Source organism: Lasiodiplodia theobromae (genome assembly GCF_012971845.1).
Source record: "Lasiodiplodia theobromae strain AM2As chromosome Unknown scaffold_43, whole genome shotgun sequence".
Taxonomy (NCBI): domain Eukaryota; kingdom Fungi; phylum Ascomycota; class Dothideomycetes; order Botryosphaeriales; family Botryosphaeriaceae; genus Lasiodiplodia; species Lasiodiplodia theobromae.
Genome location: NW_023336523.1, coordinates 134,903 through 147,976, shown reverse-complemented (window position 1 = coordinate 147,976; position 13,074 = coordinate 134,903). Strand labels below are relative to the sequence as shown.

The following is a 13,074-nucleotide window of genomic DNA, read 5'->3' as shown; positions in this document are numbered from 1 at the left end:
CGGACAATGGACGGAACAGTCGATGTATGTATATATAAGTCGACATGTAGACAGTGATATCATGCTTCATCATCCTCTTCTAAGTCAATCGCTCATCATCGAATCTCTCACCATGTATCAGCAGACTAAGCGTCTTGCCCCGTACGCCCACCTCCACGCCAGCCCCGCCGGGCCAGGTGATGCCAGGCCGACTGCACTCCAGATCGTCGAGGACGAGGGTCTGATCAACGCCTGGCCGGACCGGGTCGTGCTGATCACCGGCGCATCTGCCGGCATCGGCCTCGAGACAGCGCGTGCGCTGCATGCCACCGGGGCGACAATCTACCTCGCAGTGCGCTCCACCAGCAAGGGCGAGGCGGCCAAAGCGTCCATCGAGGCCAACTCCGTAGGCCACGGGCCAATCAAGATCTTGGAACTGTCCCTCGACAGCCTAGCCTCCGTGCGGAAGGCTGCCGTCGCGTTCCTGGCCCAATCGCAACGGCTCGACCTCCTGATCAACAACGCGGGCATGACGACGCTGTCGCCCGAGAAGACCGTCGACGGCTTCGAAGCGCAATTCGGCACCAACCACCTCGGCCACTTCCTGCTCACCTCGCTGCTGCTCCCCGCACTCGCCGCGGCCGCCTCCCCGGGCCGCGCCAGCCGCGTCGTCAACCTGACGTCCGGCACGACGAACCTGTACCTCGACGCCCAGATGGACCTGACGGACCTGGACTTCTCCCGGCGCGGCTTCGACACCGAGCAGTCGTACGCCGCGTCCAAGCTGGCCTGCACCCTGCACGCCAACCACCTGGACCGCCTGTACGGCTCTGATCCAGAGCATCCCGTCCGCGGCTTCAGCGTCAATCCCGGCGGCATCAAGACGAAGCTCCTCGATAGCGCGACGGAGGCGACCAAGGCTATGTTTGAGCCGTACTGGTTCATCTTCAAGTCCTTTGAGCAAGGCGCTGCTACGACGGTGTGGTGTGCGACGGCGAAGGGACTGGAGGGGAAGGGCGGGTTGTATTGTGAGGACTGTGGTGAGGCTGAGCCGGCGGCTGTGGTTGACGGCCAAAGGGTGAGGACTGTCGGTTATGCACCTTGGTCCATTGGTGATCATGAGACTGAGGCGAAACTGTGGGAGATCAGCGAGCAGCTTGTGGCCTCCAAAGGCAATTGATAGAGTTTCGTAAAGCAAATGTACGGCGATTTGACCAAATATATGGCCACGGTGATGTGAGGCTAATTCCCGTTGATTTGGTGTCGTTGACGTAGGCTTTCCGGACCGGCCGTTTCTGCGCATTACTTTCACGGAATTGGCTGTATAGGCAGCATGGATTGGTACATGAAAATTTGAGCTATAGGCCTTCTAAATGATCTTCTTCTCATTGGCAAAGAAACGAGCTTTGCTAGCAAGCGATAAGATAAAAGTCGAGCAATAAGGTGGGTGAGGCTTGTCCGTCTTTTCGTCCGGCTCGGTCCTTCGGACGGAGTTCCTCCGGACATGCGGTACGTAAGCATCGGAATCAAACCGCAACGTCGTCGCATGATTTTCATGGTCAGTTGTGTCTTTCAGTGAGAATCTTAATGATCCTTTGCCTTTCTTATTGGTCTTCTCGGAGTACAGCAACCCCGAGGCCGTTTGACGCTTAACAAGCGCGGAATGTACGAACAATTGTTGTAAATCACTCACAACCGTAGGATATCGTGATGATTGAGAAGATGGGACGTTCTTATATTTGAGTACCGTCAACGTCCAAGAGATGTCTTTCAATCATCCCAATCATCTCAATCATCTAAGGTTACGCCAATCGATCAATGGAAAACCAGAAGCAACGAGTTCTCCTTCTCGGAGCCACGGGCCACACAGGCCGATCTATTCTTGACGGATTGCTTGAGTACGGAAAATATGTGAGTATATTGAAGTGAAGAGGAAGGCTATGCAAAGAACGAACACACATTGGAGTGGAGAGTAACATCGGGTGATCCAGGAGGTCCAAGCGCTCGTTCGACCATCGTCGGCAGACAAGCCCGAAGTGAAGAAGCTCACCGAGCGGGGCGTGAAGATAGTCGTTGCCGACATCAATGGTCCGGTGCAGGACCTCGTCGACATCCAGAGGGGAGTTGATGTGACTATCAGCGCCATCGACGCCCATTCGCTCCATGCACAGAAGAATCTCGCCACCGCTGCGAAACAGGCGGGCGTGAAACGCTTCGTACCATGTGCCTGGATCACTGTGGCACCGGCTGGAGGCGTCATGGTAACACGCGACCATGTGGGTGGATGAATTTACCCCGATGTGAGGTTCAAAAGTCAATTAAGCTGATTATCGAATCAGAAAGAGGACGTGTACAACCACATCAAGAGGCTCCATCTTCCGTTCACGGTGATTGATGTCGGGACCTGGCACCAAGTCTCCTTCCCAGGGGTGCTCCCTTCAGGTAGGTTCTCGTACGCAGCATTGGTGCCAATGAATCTTGTCCACGGTGACGGAGAACGCAGCACTGTCATTGGAGACTTGCGCGATATCGGGCGTTGGACTGCGCGCATTCTGGATGACGAGCGCACCTTGAACAAATACGTTCTGGCATGGAGTGACAGCCTCAGCGACAATGAAATCTTCTCTATTGTGGAGGAGGTGACCGGGGAAAAGCTTCAAAGACAGACGGTATGGAACAGCAAATCTCAAGTTCAATATTTTGAGCTAACATAGTTGCATCAGCTTTCCTACGGCGAGTTGGAGACTCTCTGCAAAGAGGCCAGAGAGAATTATGAGCGCGAGCCCACAAATGTCAATTTTGGAATGCGGCAGTTCCGGGACTATCAATACAGCAAGTACGTGCGAGGAGACAACCAGGTCGAGTACGCGAAGTATCTCGGTTATCTCGACGCTCAGGAACTCTTCCCAGACTTTCATCCCATCACATTCAGGGACTTTTTGGGGGATCTACTGAACGGCAAGATTGAGAAGCCGCGTTATGAGCTCAAGTAGTTGGCATGACCATATGGTGCTGACTACTGGTAAGGATTCAACATCCTGAACTCTATGTACACGTGGAGGAGGAAGGATACGACATGTACATAGACCAGACGATTTGGTGGTAAATAGAAGCTTTATGGATGACTTATTCTTTGACTACAGTTTACTGGGCAATTTTAAGGGATCAGTTGAGGAATTTGCGGGAGGCTGCTTATGCATGAATGTTTCGTCAGGCTTGCAGCTGGAGAAGGCTATCTGGATCGGCGGAATTAGATTTTGTGCGTCAAGTGCAGGCTGCGTGAGGCTATGGTAGCTGCCTCGCTGTAACAATTGGTATTGGGCCGTCCACTGTCGTACAGATCTCTAGAGGGGTACGTCAAAGACCTTCTGAGACGGATTCTCGCACACCGTGTTGAAGCTAAAGAACGAATCAGTGAAACAAATTACTTGGAAATGCTTTTCCGTATTTGAATAGAGATGGCTAATAGCTCTGAAGTGAAAGCAAGACTCAATGACATCGCCGTGATCACTTGGAAAACGGCTAATGCTGTTGAGAGCATGATTGACCAACAAGGACGCGACCAGATGATTTCATGGCTATCTCCACCAGATCCATCAATCAACTATGATAAGGGACTTCAATATCGCCACCCAGGGTCCGGTCAATTGTTTATCCAAAGTGCGGCATACTCAGCTTGGAAGCTAGAGCAGTACTCATTTCTCTGGCTCTTTGGCATGCCTGCATGCGGCAAGAATATTCTGAGTTGCATCATCATCGAAGATCTGCAGAGAAGCCAGGTGCGTTCCTAAGGTCCGCTCTACATCTTTTTGAATTTTATTGACGATCATAAGTAATTTCTCGAAGAGATGTTTCGCTCACTCATCAGTCAGCTCTACCGCAGAGTAGGACATGTTCAAAGCGACACTAACGCACTTTACCTCTTTTTTGAGAACAAAGACGAACAAAAGTTAAACACTGAAATGCTATGCCAAATCTTCGAAGACATGGTATGCCAATAAGGAGAAGTTTGGATCGTCCTGGATGCGCTTGATGAGTGCAAAATGAGCAGTGAACTGCTTTCATGGATTGAGTACATCTGTCGTCCGCAGCATACAAAAGTCCATCTGCTTGTTACAAGCAGACTCGAGCATGATATAGAGTCATCCATAGGCGTTTGGGCTCGCAACGAGGACGTCATCCCAAATCAAAGCGAGTTGATCATAATCGACTTACGTGCTTTATATCGACAAGGGTCAGGCGCGACCGGGGTCTGGAACGGTGGCGGACCCAACTGGACTTTCAAACTGAGATCGAGACTACTCTAGTCAGGGAAGCTGACGGAATGTCAGTACTACCAGAACAAGTGCTATTTTGATTTTCTAATTGGAATATAGGTTCCGTTGGGCCGCCTGCCAGCTTGATGCGCTTGAGAACTGCCTTGATTATTCGGCGTTGCAAAATACACCCCGTTCGCCACTTCGGTCTCTTGATGAGAGGTACGCTCGAACACTGGCTGGAATACCTCCGGAATACGCGAACCAAACACGGCTTATTTTCCAGTTCGTAGCCTTTGCGGAAAGGCCATTGTCACTCCGTGAAATAGTTGACGCCATTGTCGTGGATCTAGAAAGCCAGCAGCGGTTCGATCCAAGCAACAGGGCACCAATGCCTAATGAGAGTCTGAGGTATTGCAAGAGCTTGGTCACAGTTGAAGAAAAGTAAGATCCCGCGGAGGATGCAACAACAACTGAAGTACGACTTACACATTTCACCGTCAAGAAATACCTTCCTCAGAGATATATATCGGGACTGCTTTCGAGCATTGATTCCAGTGCGGCCACTGCACGCCTTTGTCTATCTTATTTGCTGGCGTTGAATACCGACATCCCTCCAGACGGGATCTGGCAATCATTTCCTTTCGCACAGTTCTCCGCTGATCACTGGATGAGCTATGCTGCTCTGACCGAGAGGAGTGACGAGCGTCTCCGTGCACTCATATTAGAGTTTTTCTTAACGGAACACTTATACGAGGGTTGGTACTTGCTGTACACCGGCGACAAATTAGGCGACAAGTAATCAGAAAAGGCGAAGGCCATGGCCTCGCCTCTGTATTACGCATCGCTTGGTGGTCTGGAAATTTCAGTCAGGCGCCTGCTCAGAAATGGTGCTCAGGTGAACGCCGGCGGTGGTTACTTCGACAGTGCTCTCCGCGCCGCTTCATGCAAAGGACACGGGAGGGCTGTTCTGATACTCCTCAGGAATGGTACCGATATGAACGCCAGCTGCAGAAGCTTCGGGAATGCTCTACAAACTACTTCATCTGGAAATAGCGAGAAGGTTGTTCGGCTCTTTCTTGACAAATATGCCAACGTCAACGATACGAGTGGGGGCCATGAAAAGTCTGCACTTCACGTGGCCGCTGAGCGTGGCCAATTGCAAGCACAGGAGATGCTTTTGCAAAAACAAAAAATGCCGATCCATCGTTACCAGAAAAATATGGAGAAACGCCACTTCATTACGCGGCTGGAAGAGGCCACATTGCAATTGCGAAGAGCTTGTTAGACCATGGGGCACCACTCAGAAAGCTCAGCAATTATGGAAAGACGCCTTTGGATTGTGCTCGATGTCCATCGAGCGGACCATACAAGGAAAAGCTTATCCTACCAATAATAGAGATCCTCGAATCTTGCTCTGGGGGAGGCGAAGAGGGATGGAAATGATCCATGTTAGTCCCGTGGTCTGCACAAAATTAGCTGCTATGACTACAGATCATTCTAGCATTGCACCATTTTTCATGGAAGGGAATGGATTTGTTTCAACTTTACGGGGTGGAGCAGCCTCCCTCACTGTCCGTTGGTTGTCCAACAGCGAGATCGGAGCTCATGACTTGATTAGGGAATACCATGTGATTAGCACAAATAACAATGGTTTCATCTTGAATCAGACATCAAGAAGTTTGAAGCGTTTCATCTTGCATTGCTACGCGACAGGGTCATTACGAGTGCAGAGACATGTATTTGGCCGGTAAAATCATAGGACGCTTCAACTTGCCTCTTCGCTTTCGAACTCCGAAACCTCCGAGTCTTTCTTAACCATCGCTTTACTTCCTGAGACGCATGAATGTCCTGCAATTATGCACATCAACCTTTTTCGGTTGGAAATGTTGTCCCGTTGTAGGAACAAGCTCCTGTGGGATTGCGAAAGTGTGGGGCGAAAGGTCAGTTGCCGCGAGAAAAATTTCCATGCCCGCAGCAATACCAGAGCTTGATATTCTCCCCAGGGTGAAACGAGCGGGAGGAATGAATCAGATTTATCTTAGGATGCTTCTCGCACTTTCGGTAACCATCATCCCTGTCGGCGCAAGGACCAACCCACGAAGGAGCATGGTATGTGCGCGCGAACATAGCTACCCGGATAGCTGCGGATGATCAGCACGCTCTTGCGTGATTGGCCGTGGATATTTCGGAGGTAAGAGCTGGTGTATACGAGTGGATCGTGACCGACGCGTAGAGTCAGGAGAGCCCACACCATCGCGAGGTCCCGTTGGGAGTCGAGCGCGACAAGCTCATTTCTAAGACAGAAGATCGAGGTCGGTCTCGAAGCTTTGTGGCATTTCTAGTTGGGCTCCATCAGTTACTTGTACGTGATGAAAACTCAGAACGAACAAGCGCAAATATAAATTAGACCCTGAGCACGCCACGTGAGTCCATGCGAGATCTACTGCGGCCGGTGGCGGTCCGAGAGAATGGTTCGGCTAGTAAGGAGACGAGCTAAAAATTACTTAGCGAGGAAATCGAGAAGGGTCCGACAGACCCACGGACCGGCCCGCCTCGGCCAAATTCCGACCCCAGAGACTCCTAAACCGCAATTTCGTCGTCCCTTTAAGCATTGTCCGCGATCGTGGTAGCCTAAAGCGGACAAAACTTCCTGTGGTCCAGTCTAGATCTTGGCTTGAATCACGACAGCTGGAAACGATGCCCATGTTGAGTTACTCCCAATACCGGCACACTCACGGCGCTTACGCAGCGGTCATACGGGCACTGAGCGTGAGCAGCCTCAATGCAGACTCTGTTGGGCTGTAATTTGGAACTGTTACGTGATAGCAACTTGGATGTGAGCAACTCGACCTTTTATTTTTCCATGCCATCGCAAAATGATTGCATCCATCGCCAGTCTGCTCCTCACTATCCGTCATTCCTACGTCAAGCCGCCTTGCGGACATGTCGGACTCAACCGAAGAAATCCCAACGATGAAAGAGGTGGAAAAAGGTGTCGAAGTGACAGTGTCCAGCGATGTGGTGGACCCTGAAGACACACCATTGGGCGAAGACAACGTCCGAGCTTGGCTAACCGTTCTCGGATCCTCGCTTGTCTACTTTGCCTCTTTCGGTGTTACGAACAGCTTCGGCTTCTTCCAGGACTACTACCAGACGCACTACCTTCCCGAGTACCCACCCTCCACTATCGCCTTTATCGGGACACTGCAGATATCACTCATGTACGTGGTAGCGCCAATTGCTGGTGCTTTATCCGACATTTTTGGTCTGAAGGTATATTACATCATCAGTGATCTACGCATGGATTCCTTGTGCTAACCATCCCAGTGGATCTACCCTGCCGCCGCCTTGGGCTGTTGCGGCTCACTCATCGGACTATCTTTCTCCCAGCCCGGAGTCTTATGGCAACCGTTTGTGTTTCAGGGCGTTCTGTTTGGTATCGCCGTGGCTTTCAACACCCAACCCGCCTTGGCAGTAGTAGGCCAGCATTTCAAACAGCGCCGGGCGCTCACCATGGGCATCGTGTCGGGCGCCAGCAGCATCAGCGGCTCTTTGCTACCTATCATGCTGTCGTACCTCGTTCCCAAGATTGGCTTCGGCTGGGCCGTGCGTGTCGTCGCCCTTCTACTGCTCGTCTGTTACCTCGTTGCCATGGCCGTTTCACGCACGAAAGAAGCCCCCAAGCCGCCGACAACATCCATCGTGTCTAGCCTTCTCGACTTCAACGGATACAAAGACCCGCGCTATCTTGTGCTGGCTATTGGAAACTTCGTGGCCACCCTCGGTCTTTACGTTCCGAACTACTACATCGGTAGGTCTCCAGTTGTCTCCTTCCAAGCATGTCGCTAACTGGTCATGATAGGATCTTACGCATTACTTCGTTACCCCTCTGCTTCTATTCACAGTTACCTCCTTCCGGTTCTTAATGGCTCGAGCTTCTTCGGACGGATCCTTGGTGGCTGGGCTGCCGACCAGACCGGCCGTCTGAACCTCCTCTACCCGATGACGATCCTGTCTGGAGTATTGAGTTTCGCACTGTGGCTGCCCGATCAGGGTATTGCCATGATCATGGTGTTTGCTTGCCTTTACGGATTTACTTCGGGTGTCTTTATCAGCGTCACTCCTCCTGCCGTTGCTCAGATTCTGCCGGATGATAAGATCGGTGCCAGGATTGGCGCATTCTTTACACTTACGGCGTTGGCGACCCTCATGGGTTCGCCCATTGCCGGATGTCTTCTTGATGAGAGCTCGCCTGATGGTTACACGAACATGATACTCTTTACGGTAAGCTTCTTAGCGCTCTTAAATAGTGACTGTGCTAACGATCATCCATAGGGCGTGACGCTTGTTGTTGGCGGCGGCCTTCTTTTTCTTGGACGCTGGCTTTGCGACAAAGATTTGCGGAAGAAACTATAATTTTAATCGGAGGAACGGAAAAAGGAATTGTACTAATAATGGACGACAAAAGTTGGAATGGGTATCTGGTTCTTGGGTTTATCAACTCTGGGGTCATTAGCGGGTGTTATGGAGAATTTGTGTCTCAAGGGTCATGTTGGAAATTCAAAAAAGCATTGGATGGGGCTTTTTGTGAAGCCCATCACTGTATCGATATAGGGGTTGCTTGGTGAAATTGGGGAAGTCATTGTATACTAGCAAAAGGCGAAGGAATGGATGATGTGCCGGGGAATTCTCAACTCTTTCAAGGTAGATCACATCTGCCTCATCTTCTTGAAATCACCTTCGAAAAGATATTAGTCATATCCAGCCGACATCACTTCGACCCATCGCGAGAAGAGCCCCAGCATCACATTTCAGAATAGCTATTGGTAGATGCAACCGTGTAGCAGACGCTGAGTCTATCGTTTGATCTCCAGATGACTACTCCAATGAAGAACGTACATATTTCAGCTCAATCCAGCCCTATTCAGCTACACAGAGGAAATGCTCTTATCAAGTCTTGTAGCAAAATGAGGGCGATGCCCGATAAAAAATAGACTCTTCAGAGACTTTCTGTTTTCTGATGGCACAGAATCTGTAGTGGGATATCACCAAGGCCAGCTTCTCACTCTTCCCGTTTCCTAGATAAAGAACAGTCAGAGACAAAATTTAGAGACGGCCGTCATTTAGCAAACTGCGGTAGCAGATATTTTTTCACCAACGCAATTATTCGCGAGGAAGCGAATCTCGAATCTTCTGTTACCGGACAATGGCGACACCCACAAACAATCCATGCTCCATGTTTCATGTTGAAATAAAGCCACCATCTTTTCTGAAAAACAATCCTTTTGTCCACGAACAGGTGATAAAGCCTTAGATATTAATCCCTCAATTTCCTTCGTTATCCTTCTCGCATCTCTCACCAGCATCCACCCCCCCCCCACACATCCACACAACCCCGAAAACCAACCGCCACCACCCGCCAACCAAGCCCAACCATGAACTGGCACTTCATAGCTCGCAGCCTCGCTCTCTTGGTGATCTTCCTCACCATCCTCTCCCAGATCTTCGACATCCCCTCCTACTTCTACTACGAATACACAGAGCTCGAGTACCTCGACACCGCCAAGCTCGAAGACGACCTCCACCGCATCACAACCTTAATCGACTGGATGCACAATGACGTGATGCGGCCCGACGACGTCCTCTGCGACAACCCGCAGCCCGACAGCAGCGCGTTCGGCTCCCACGAGGCGTACGTCGACCTGCGGAACGTGGTATTCGAGATGAGTACCCGCAGATATCTGGGCGTGTTAGCTAAGATGGAAGACGTCTTGTTGGTCCCGATGGGGCTGCGTGACAGCGATGAAGTGCATCGTATCTTGAGTACGCGGCGGCGTGTGAGGAAAGCCATCGAGATGGCAGACACGCTGCTGAGGAAGATGAAGTTGCAGAGGTATGATATGGAGGCTGCGTGTGCTTGGGTCATGACCGCTTGAATCTGCTTGATGGTGGACGGGGGGGCCATAGGTCAGTGCGGAGGTATCCGGCGGATTGGGGGAAGATCATTGGATTTATGCTGTTTTGTAGGCATGCGGCTCGGTTCTGGTGCGGTCTGAGATGGCTCTGTTCCAACTTCTGTATATTTTGCAGCTTACGGTGATTGAGTTACTCGGCGAGGTGAATTGAGGATTATTTTAGCAATGGAGTGTTTAAGAGTTGAGCTTTTTGATGATATTGTTTCATACTTATTAAATTGTTTGCTTTCTACCGTGATACAGATGTATGATTGCAAGACGTCCATTAGGCACCATGTCGATATGATAAGAAATGAAAGAGAAGAGAGCGCCGCACCGCAGAGATTGCCACAACCGCAGAGCCGAGTGTTTGTCACAGCATGCTAGCTGTGTATGCAGTGCTATGACAAGCCCATATCATGAGAGCAATCATATTGACCGAAGCGCGTGGTAGCCTCCAGCCTTGAAGTAATAGTTCAACACAATTCCCCACACTTGGCATGCTTGGCATTGCACGCCAATTCGGCAGGCTGTTGTGTAACGACTGGCTGTTGCGGGGCGGGCCGTACCGCAGTACTTCCTCCGTTTGATATTGCCGATCGTATCCGTAAGCGGGGGTGTGCAGGGAATGTGGGCAGGGGTACCATCAACGCTTTTGGTTCGGCCAGAGCAGACCGTCAAAGTAGGCATGCAGGTCGGCTTTGAGAGCTATCCATACTTGAAAGCTAGTTTCTTCGGGGCCTAGTCTCGTGTACGGCCGGCATTCTGGTTGTACCCATTGTCCATATCCAGCAACACCCGTGAATACTCGGTCTAAAGGGCGGTAGAGGCGTCTTACTGTGCGACAGAGGTGACGTCAGGAAGCCCGATCACCTTCTTGAACGCCTTCCGCTTCGGGGTCAGCCCTTTTGGAGCCTCTTTGCCAAGTTGGTGGAGCATGTAGGTTAGCTGTGCAGCGGCAAGCTCGTCGATCTCAGCCAAAGTGCGCGGGAAGTCGGGTATGGCCTTGTATGTCTGGAGCGAGTGCAGTGCGGCGATTTTGGTGTAGGGTGGCGCAGTAGCGAGCTTGCTGTTCAGGGAGCGGGCTCTGTTGTTGAGGCATCTGAGCGTGCGGGTTAGTAAGAAGATGTGAAGCGGATTGCGGCGGACCTACACGACAATCCGGTGGGCGGAACTCTCGCGGGCCTTGTTGGTTGGAATGAATGGTGGCGAACGGACGAAGCCGGCATCCGTCTCCTCGCGGATCATGCGAGCCCTGATGGAAAAGCGTTCGAGTCCATCCAAATGGTGCTGGAGACGGACAATAGCGGCTGGACCGCGCGCGCCGTGAAAGATTTGGCAGGGTATGTTTGGGATCCTAAAATTGCAGCTTTGGAAGAATCTGCGTCGGTCAGGCCTGGGTGGACCGGCGTTGTCACGCGTGCCTATCGTCATGTTGGTGGTGAGGTTGCGCAAGGAAGATCGGGCGTGGAGTTGGGGTGATGTTATGCCTGGAGCAGAAGGGGAAGAGCGGACGCGCTAGTCCTAAAGTGGCTAGATGGGTGTTGATGGCACCTGCCCGTGTTGTACTCACTCTTCGTCCTTCTCGATTCTGAAGCGCATGCGTCACCCTCGTAGGTTGCCTGCACCGCTCGGTCGTACGATGGGGTACGCATTTCGAGGTCCAAATCAGGAAACATGCGAAAGCAGACACCAAGCACCAACATGGTCGGCTAGCGAGATATTCCATCATCATACACGGCTCCGGGGAGCAGATGCGGGAAACCAGCGCGGGAACTGAAGCTACCGACACGCAGCAGATCGGCTAAGACCTTCTGGCTGCGTCAGCACTGGAACATGTCGCGAAAATAACCTTGAAGGCGTAGAAGTCCAGCTGCGGGGACGCCGCGCACATTGCATATTGCCACAAGCAACAACATAGTGTAAATAAGAGTCCGACCATGACACACATAGCACCACCGCTCCGCCGCGTCGCGCCATTGCTTGACCGCCGGGAGAAGCTCCGTGTGCCGATTTGGTCGAATGAAACACACTACACGGACATCAATGTTGGAGGAAACCATCGATAATATATGCTTTAGACCTAGTCACGAAGAGAAGGAATTCCTTGACCCTATGTTTCATCTCCGCGTGCGACCTGTGTGATCCACTGCGTGCTCCTCACTTTTCAAGCTGCGCGCAAATCAGCATCTCACTTGAGAACAGAAAGACAATGAGAGCGTGCCCTCAAGTATCCGCATTAAGCTCTCAGTCGACATCGGTGACCTTCCCGGAAGTTTCCCGCTTCCGCCCCAACGTTCTGAGAGGAGTAATCTCGAGGTGGCGGAGCAATTCATCTAAGTGAGAAGCGCACGAGGTGTTGATCGCCTTCAAGCCTTTCAGAAAGTTCAAAATCATTTTGTAAGGTTCAAATGAATGTAATCCTTAACGCCGATTGCCAACATAGTGATTGTTTGCCAGTTTAGCTGTTTTCCAGTTTGTCACCGCGGTTGCCGAAGCTGTGTTTGTTCGTGAGAAGTCAAAGAAAACGTGTATGAGAGCACCTTACCGGACCTTCTGTTTGCGTACCCGTTCTCCTATGGTGTTCGTGATCTTGGTGATGAACTCCTGAGTGAAGGGAAGTTGAGAGCCTACGATTTCGATCGTAGCTTCGATGACATCTTTGTCTTGCTTGGCGTGATCGATAGCGATGGTGAGGTCAGTGGCAGCTTAGGCGATGAAGGAAGCATTTTCGATGAGCTCGGTGCAGGCCTGGGCGATAAGTGCGCTGCCTTCCTCGAAGCAGCTTGCAATGTCGGTAGTGGCATCAACCATGGCAGTGATATCCGGGAGCTTATCGTGCTGGTCTTCGACTTCGGTGGAACGCTCGTTAGCGCCATGTG

General features: G+C 51.4%; 5 protein-coding genes across 5 annotated transcripts; 4 read left to right on the top strand and 1 right to left on the bottom strand.

Moving 5' to 3' along the window:
• Positions 1–112: 112 nt before the first annotated feature.
• LTHEOB_10967 (Short-chain dehydrogenase/reductase SDR) lies at positions 113–1,159 on the top strand (the record flags this gene model as incomplete). The annotated part of the gene is made up of 1 exon (XM_035507670.1): positions 113–1,159. The coding sequence occupies one exon, from the start codon at positions 113–115 to the stop codon at positions 1,157–1,159; it is 1,047 nt and encodes a 348-aa protein (XP_035366898.1).
• Positions 1,160–1,797: 638 nt separating this feature from the next.
• LTHEOB_10966 (Isoflavone reductase family protein) lies at positions 1,798–2,972 on the top strand (the record flags this gene model as incomplete). The annotated part of the gene is made up of 4 exons (XM_035507669.1): positions 1,798–1,890; positions 1,971–2,255; positions 2,319–2,648; positions 2,703–2,972. The coding sequence occupies 4 exons, from the start codon at positions 1,798–1,800 to the stop codon at positions 2,970–2,972; spliced, it is 978 nt and encodes a 325-aa protein (XP_035366897.1).
• Positions 2,973–7,181: 4,209 nt separating this feature from the next.
• On the top strand, positions 7,182–8,654 carry LTHEOB_10965 (MFS transporter; the record flags this gene model as incomplete). The annotated part of the gene is made up of 4 exons (XM_035507668.1): positions 7,182–7,511; positions 7,566–8,049; positions 8,101–8,522; positions 8,574–8,654. 4 exons carry the CDS (start codon positions 7,182–7,184, stop codon positions 8,652–8,654), a joined length of 1,317 nt encoding a protein of 438 aa, XP_035366896.1.
• A 1,019-nt stretch (positions 8,655–9,673) lies between these two features.
• On the top strand, positions 9,674–10,174 carry LTHEOB_10964 (uncharacterized protein; the record flags this gene model as incomplete). The annotated part of the gene is made up of 1 exon (XM_035507667.1): positions 9,674–10,174. The coding sequence occupies one exon, from the start codon at positions 9,674–9,676 to the stop codon at positions 10,172–10,174; it is 501 nt and encodes a 166-aa protein (XP_035366895.1).
• Positions 10,175–11,026: 852 nt separating this feature from the next.
• On the bottom strand, positions 11,027–11,794 carry LTHEOB_10963 (uncharacterized protein; the record flags this gene model as incomplete). The annotated part of the gene is made up of 3 exons (XM_035507666.1): positions 11,027–11,294; positions 11,346–11,447; positions 11,766–11,794. The coding sequence occupies 3 exons, from the start codon at positions 11,792–11,794 to the stop codon at positions 11,027–11,029; spliced, it is 399 nt and encodes a 132-aa protein (XP_035366894.1).
• Between the last annotated feature and the right edge of the window lie 1,280 nt (positions 11,795–13,074).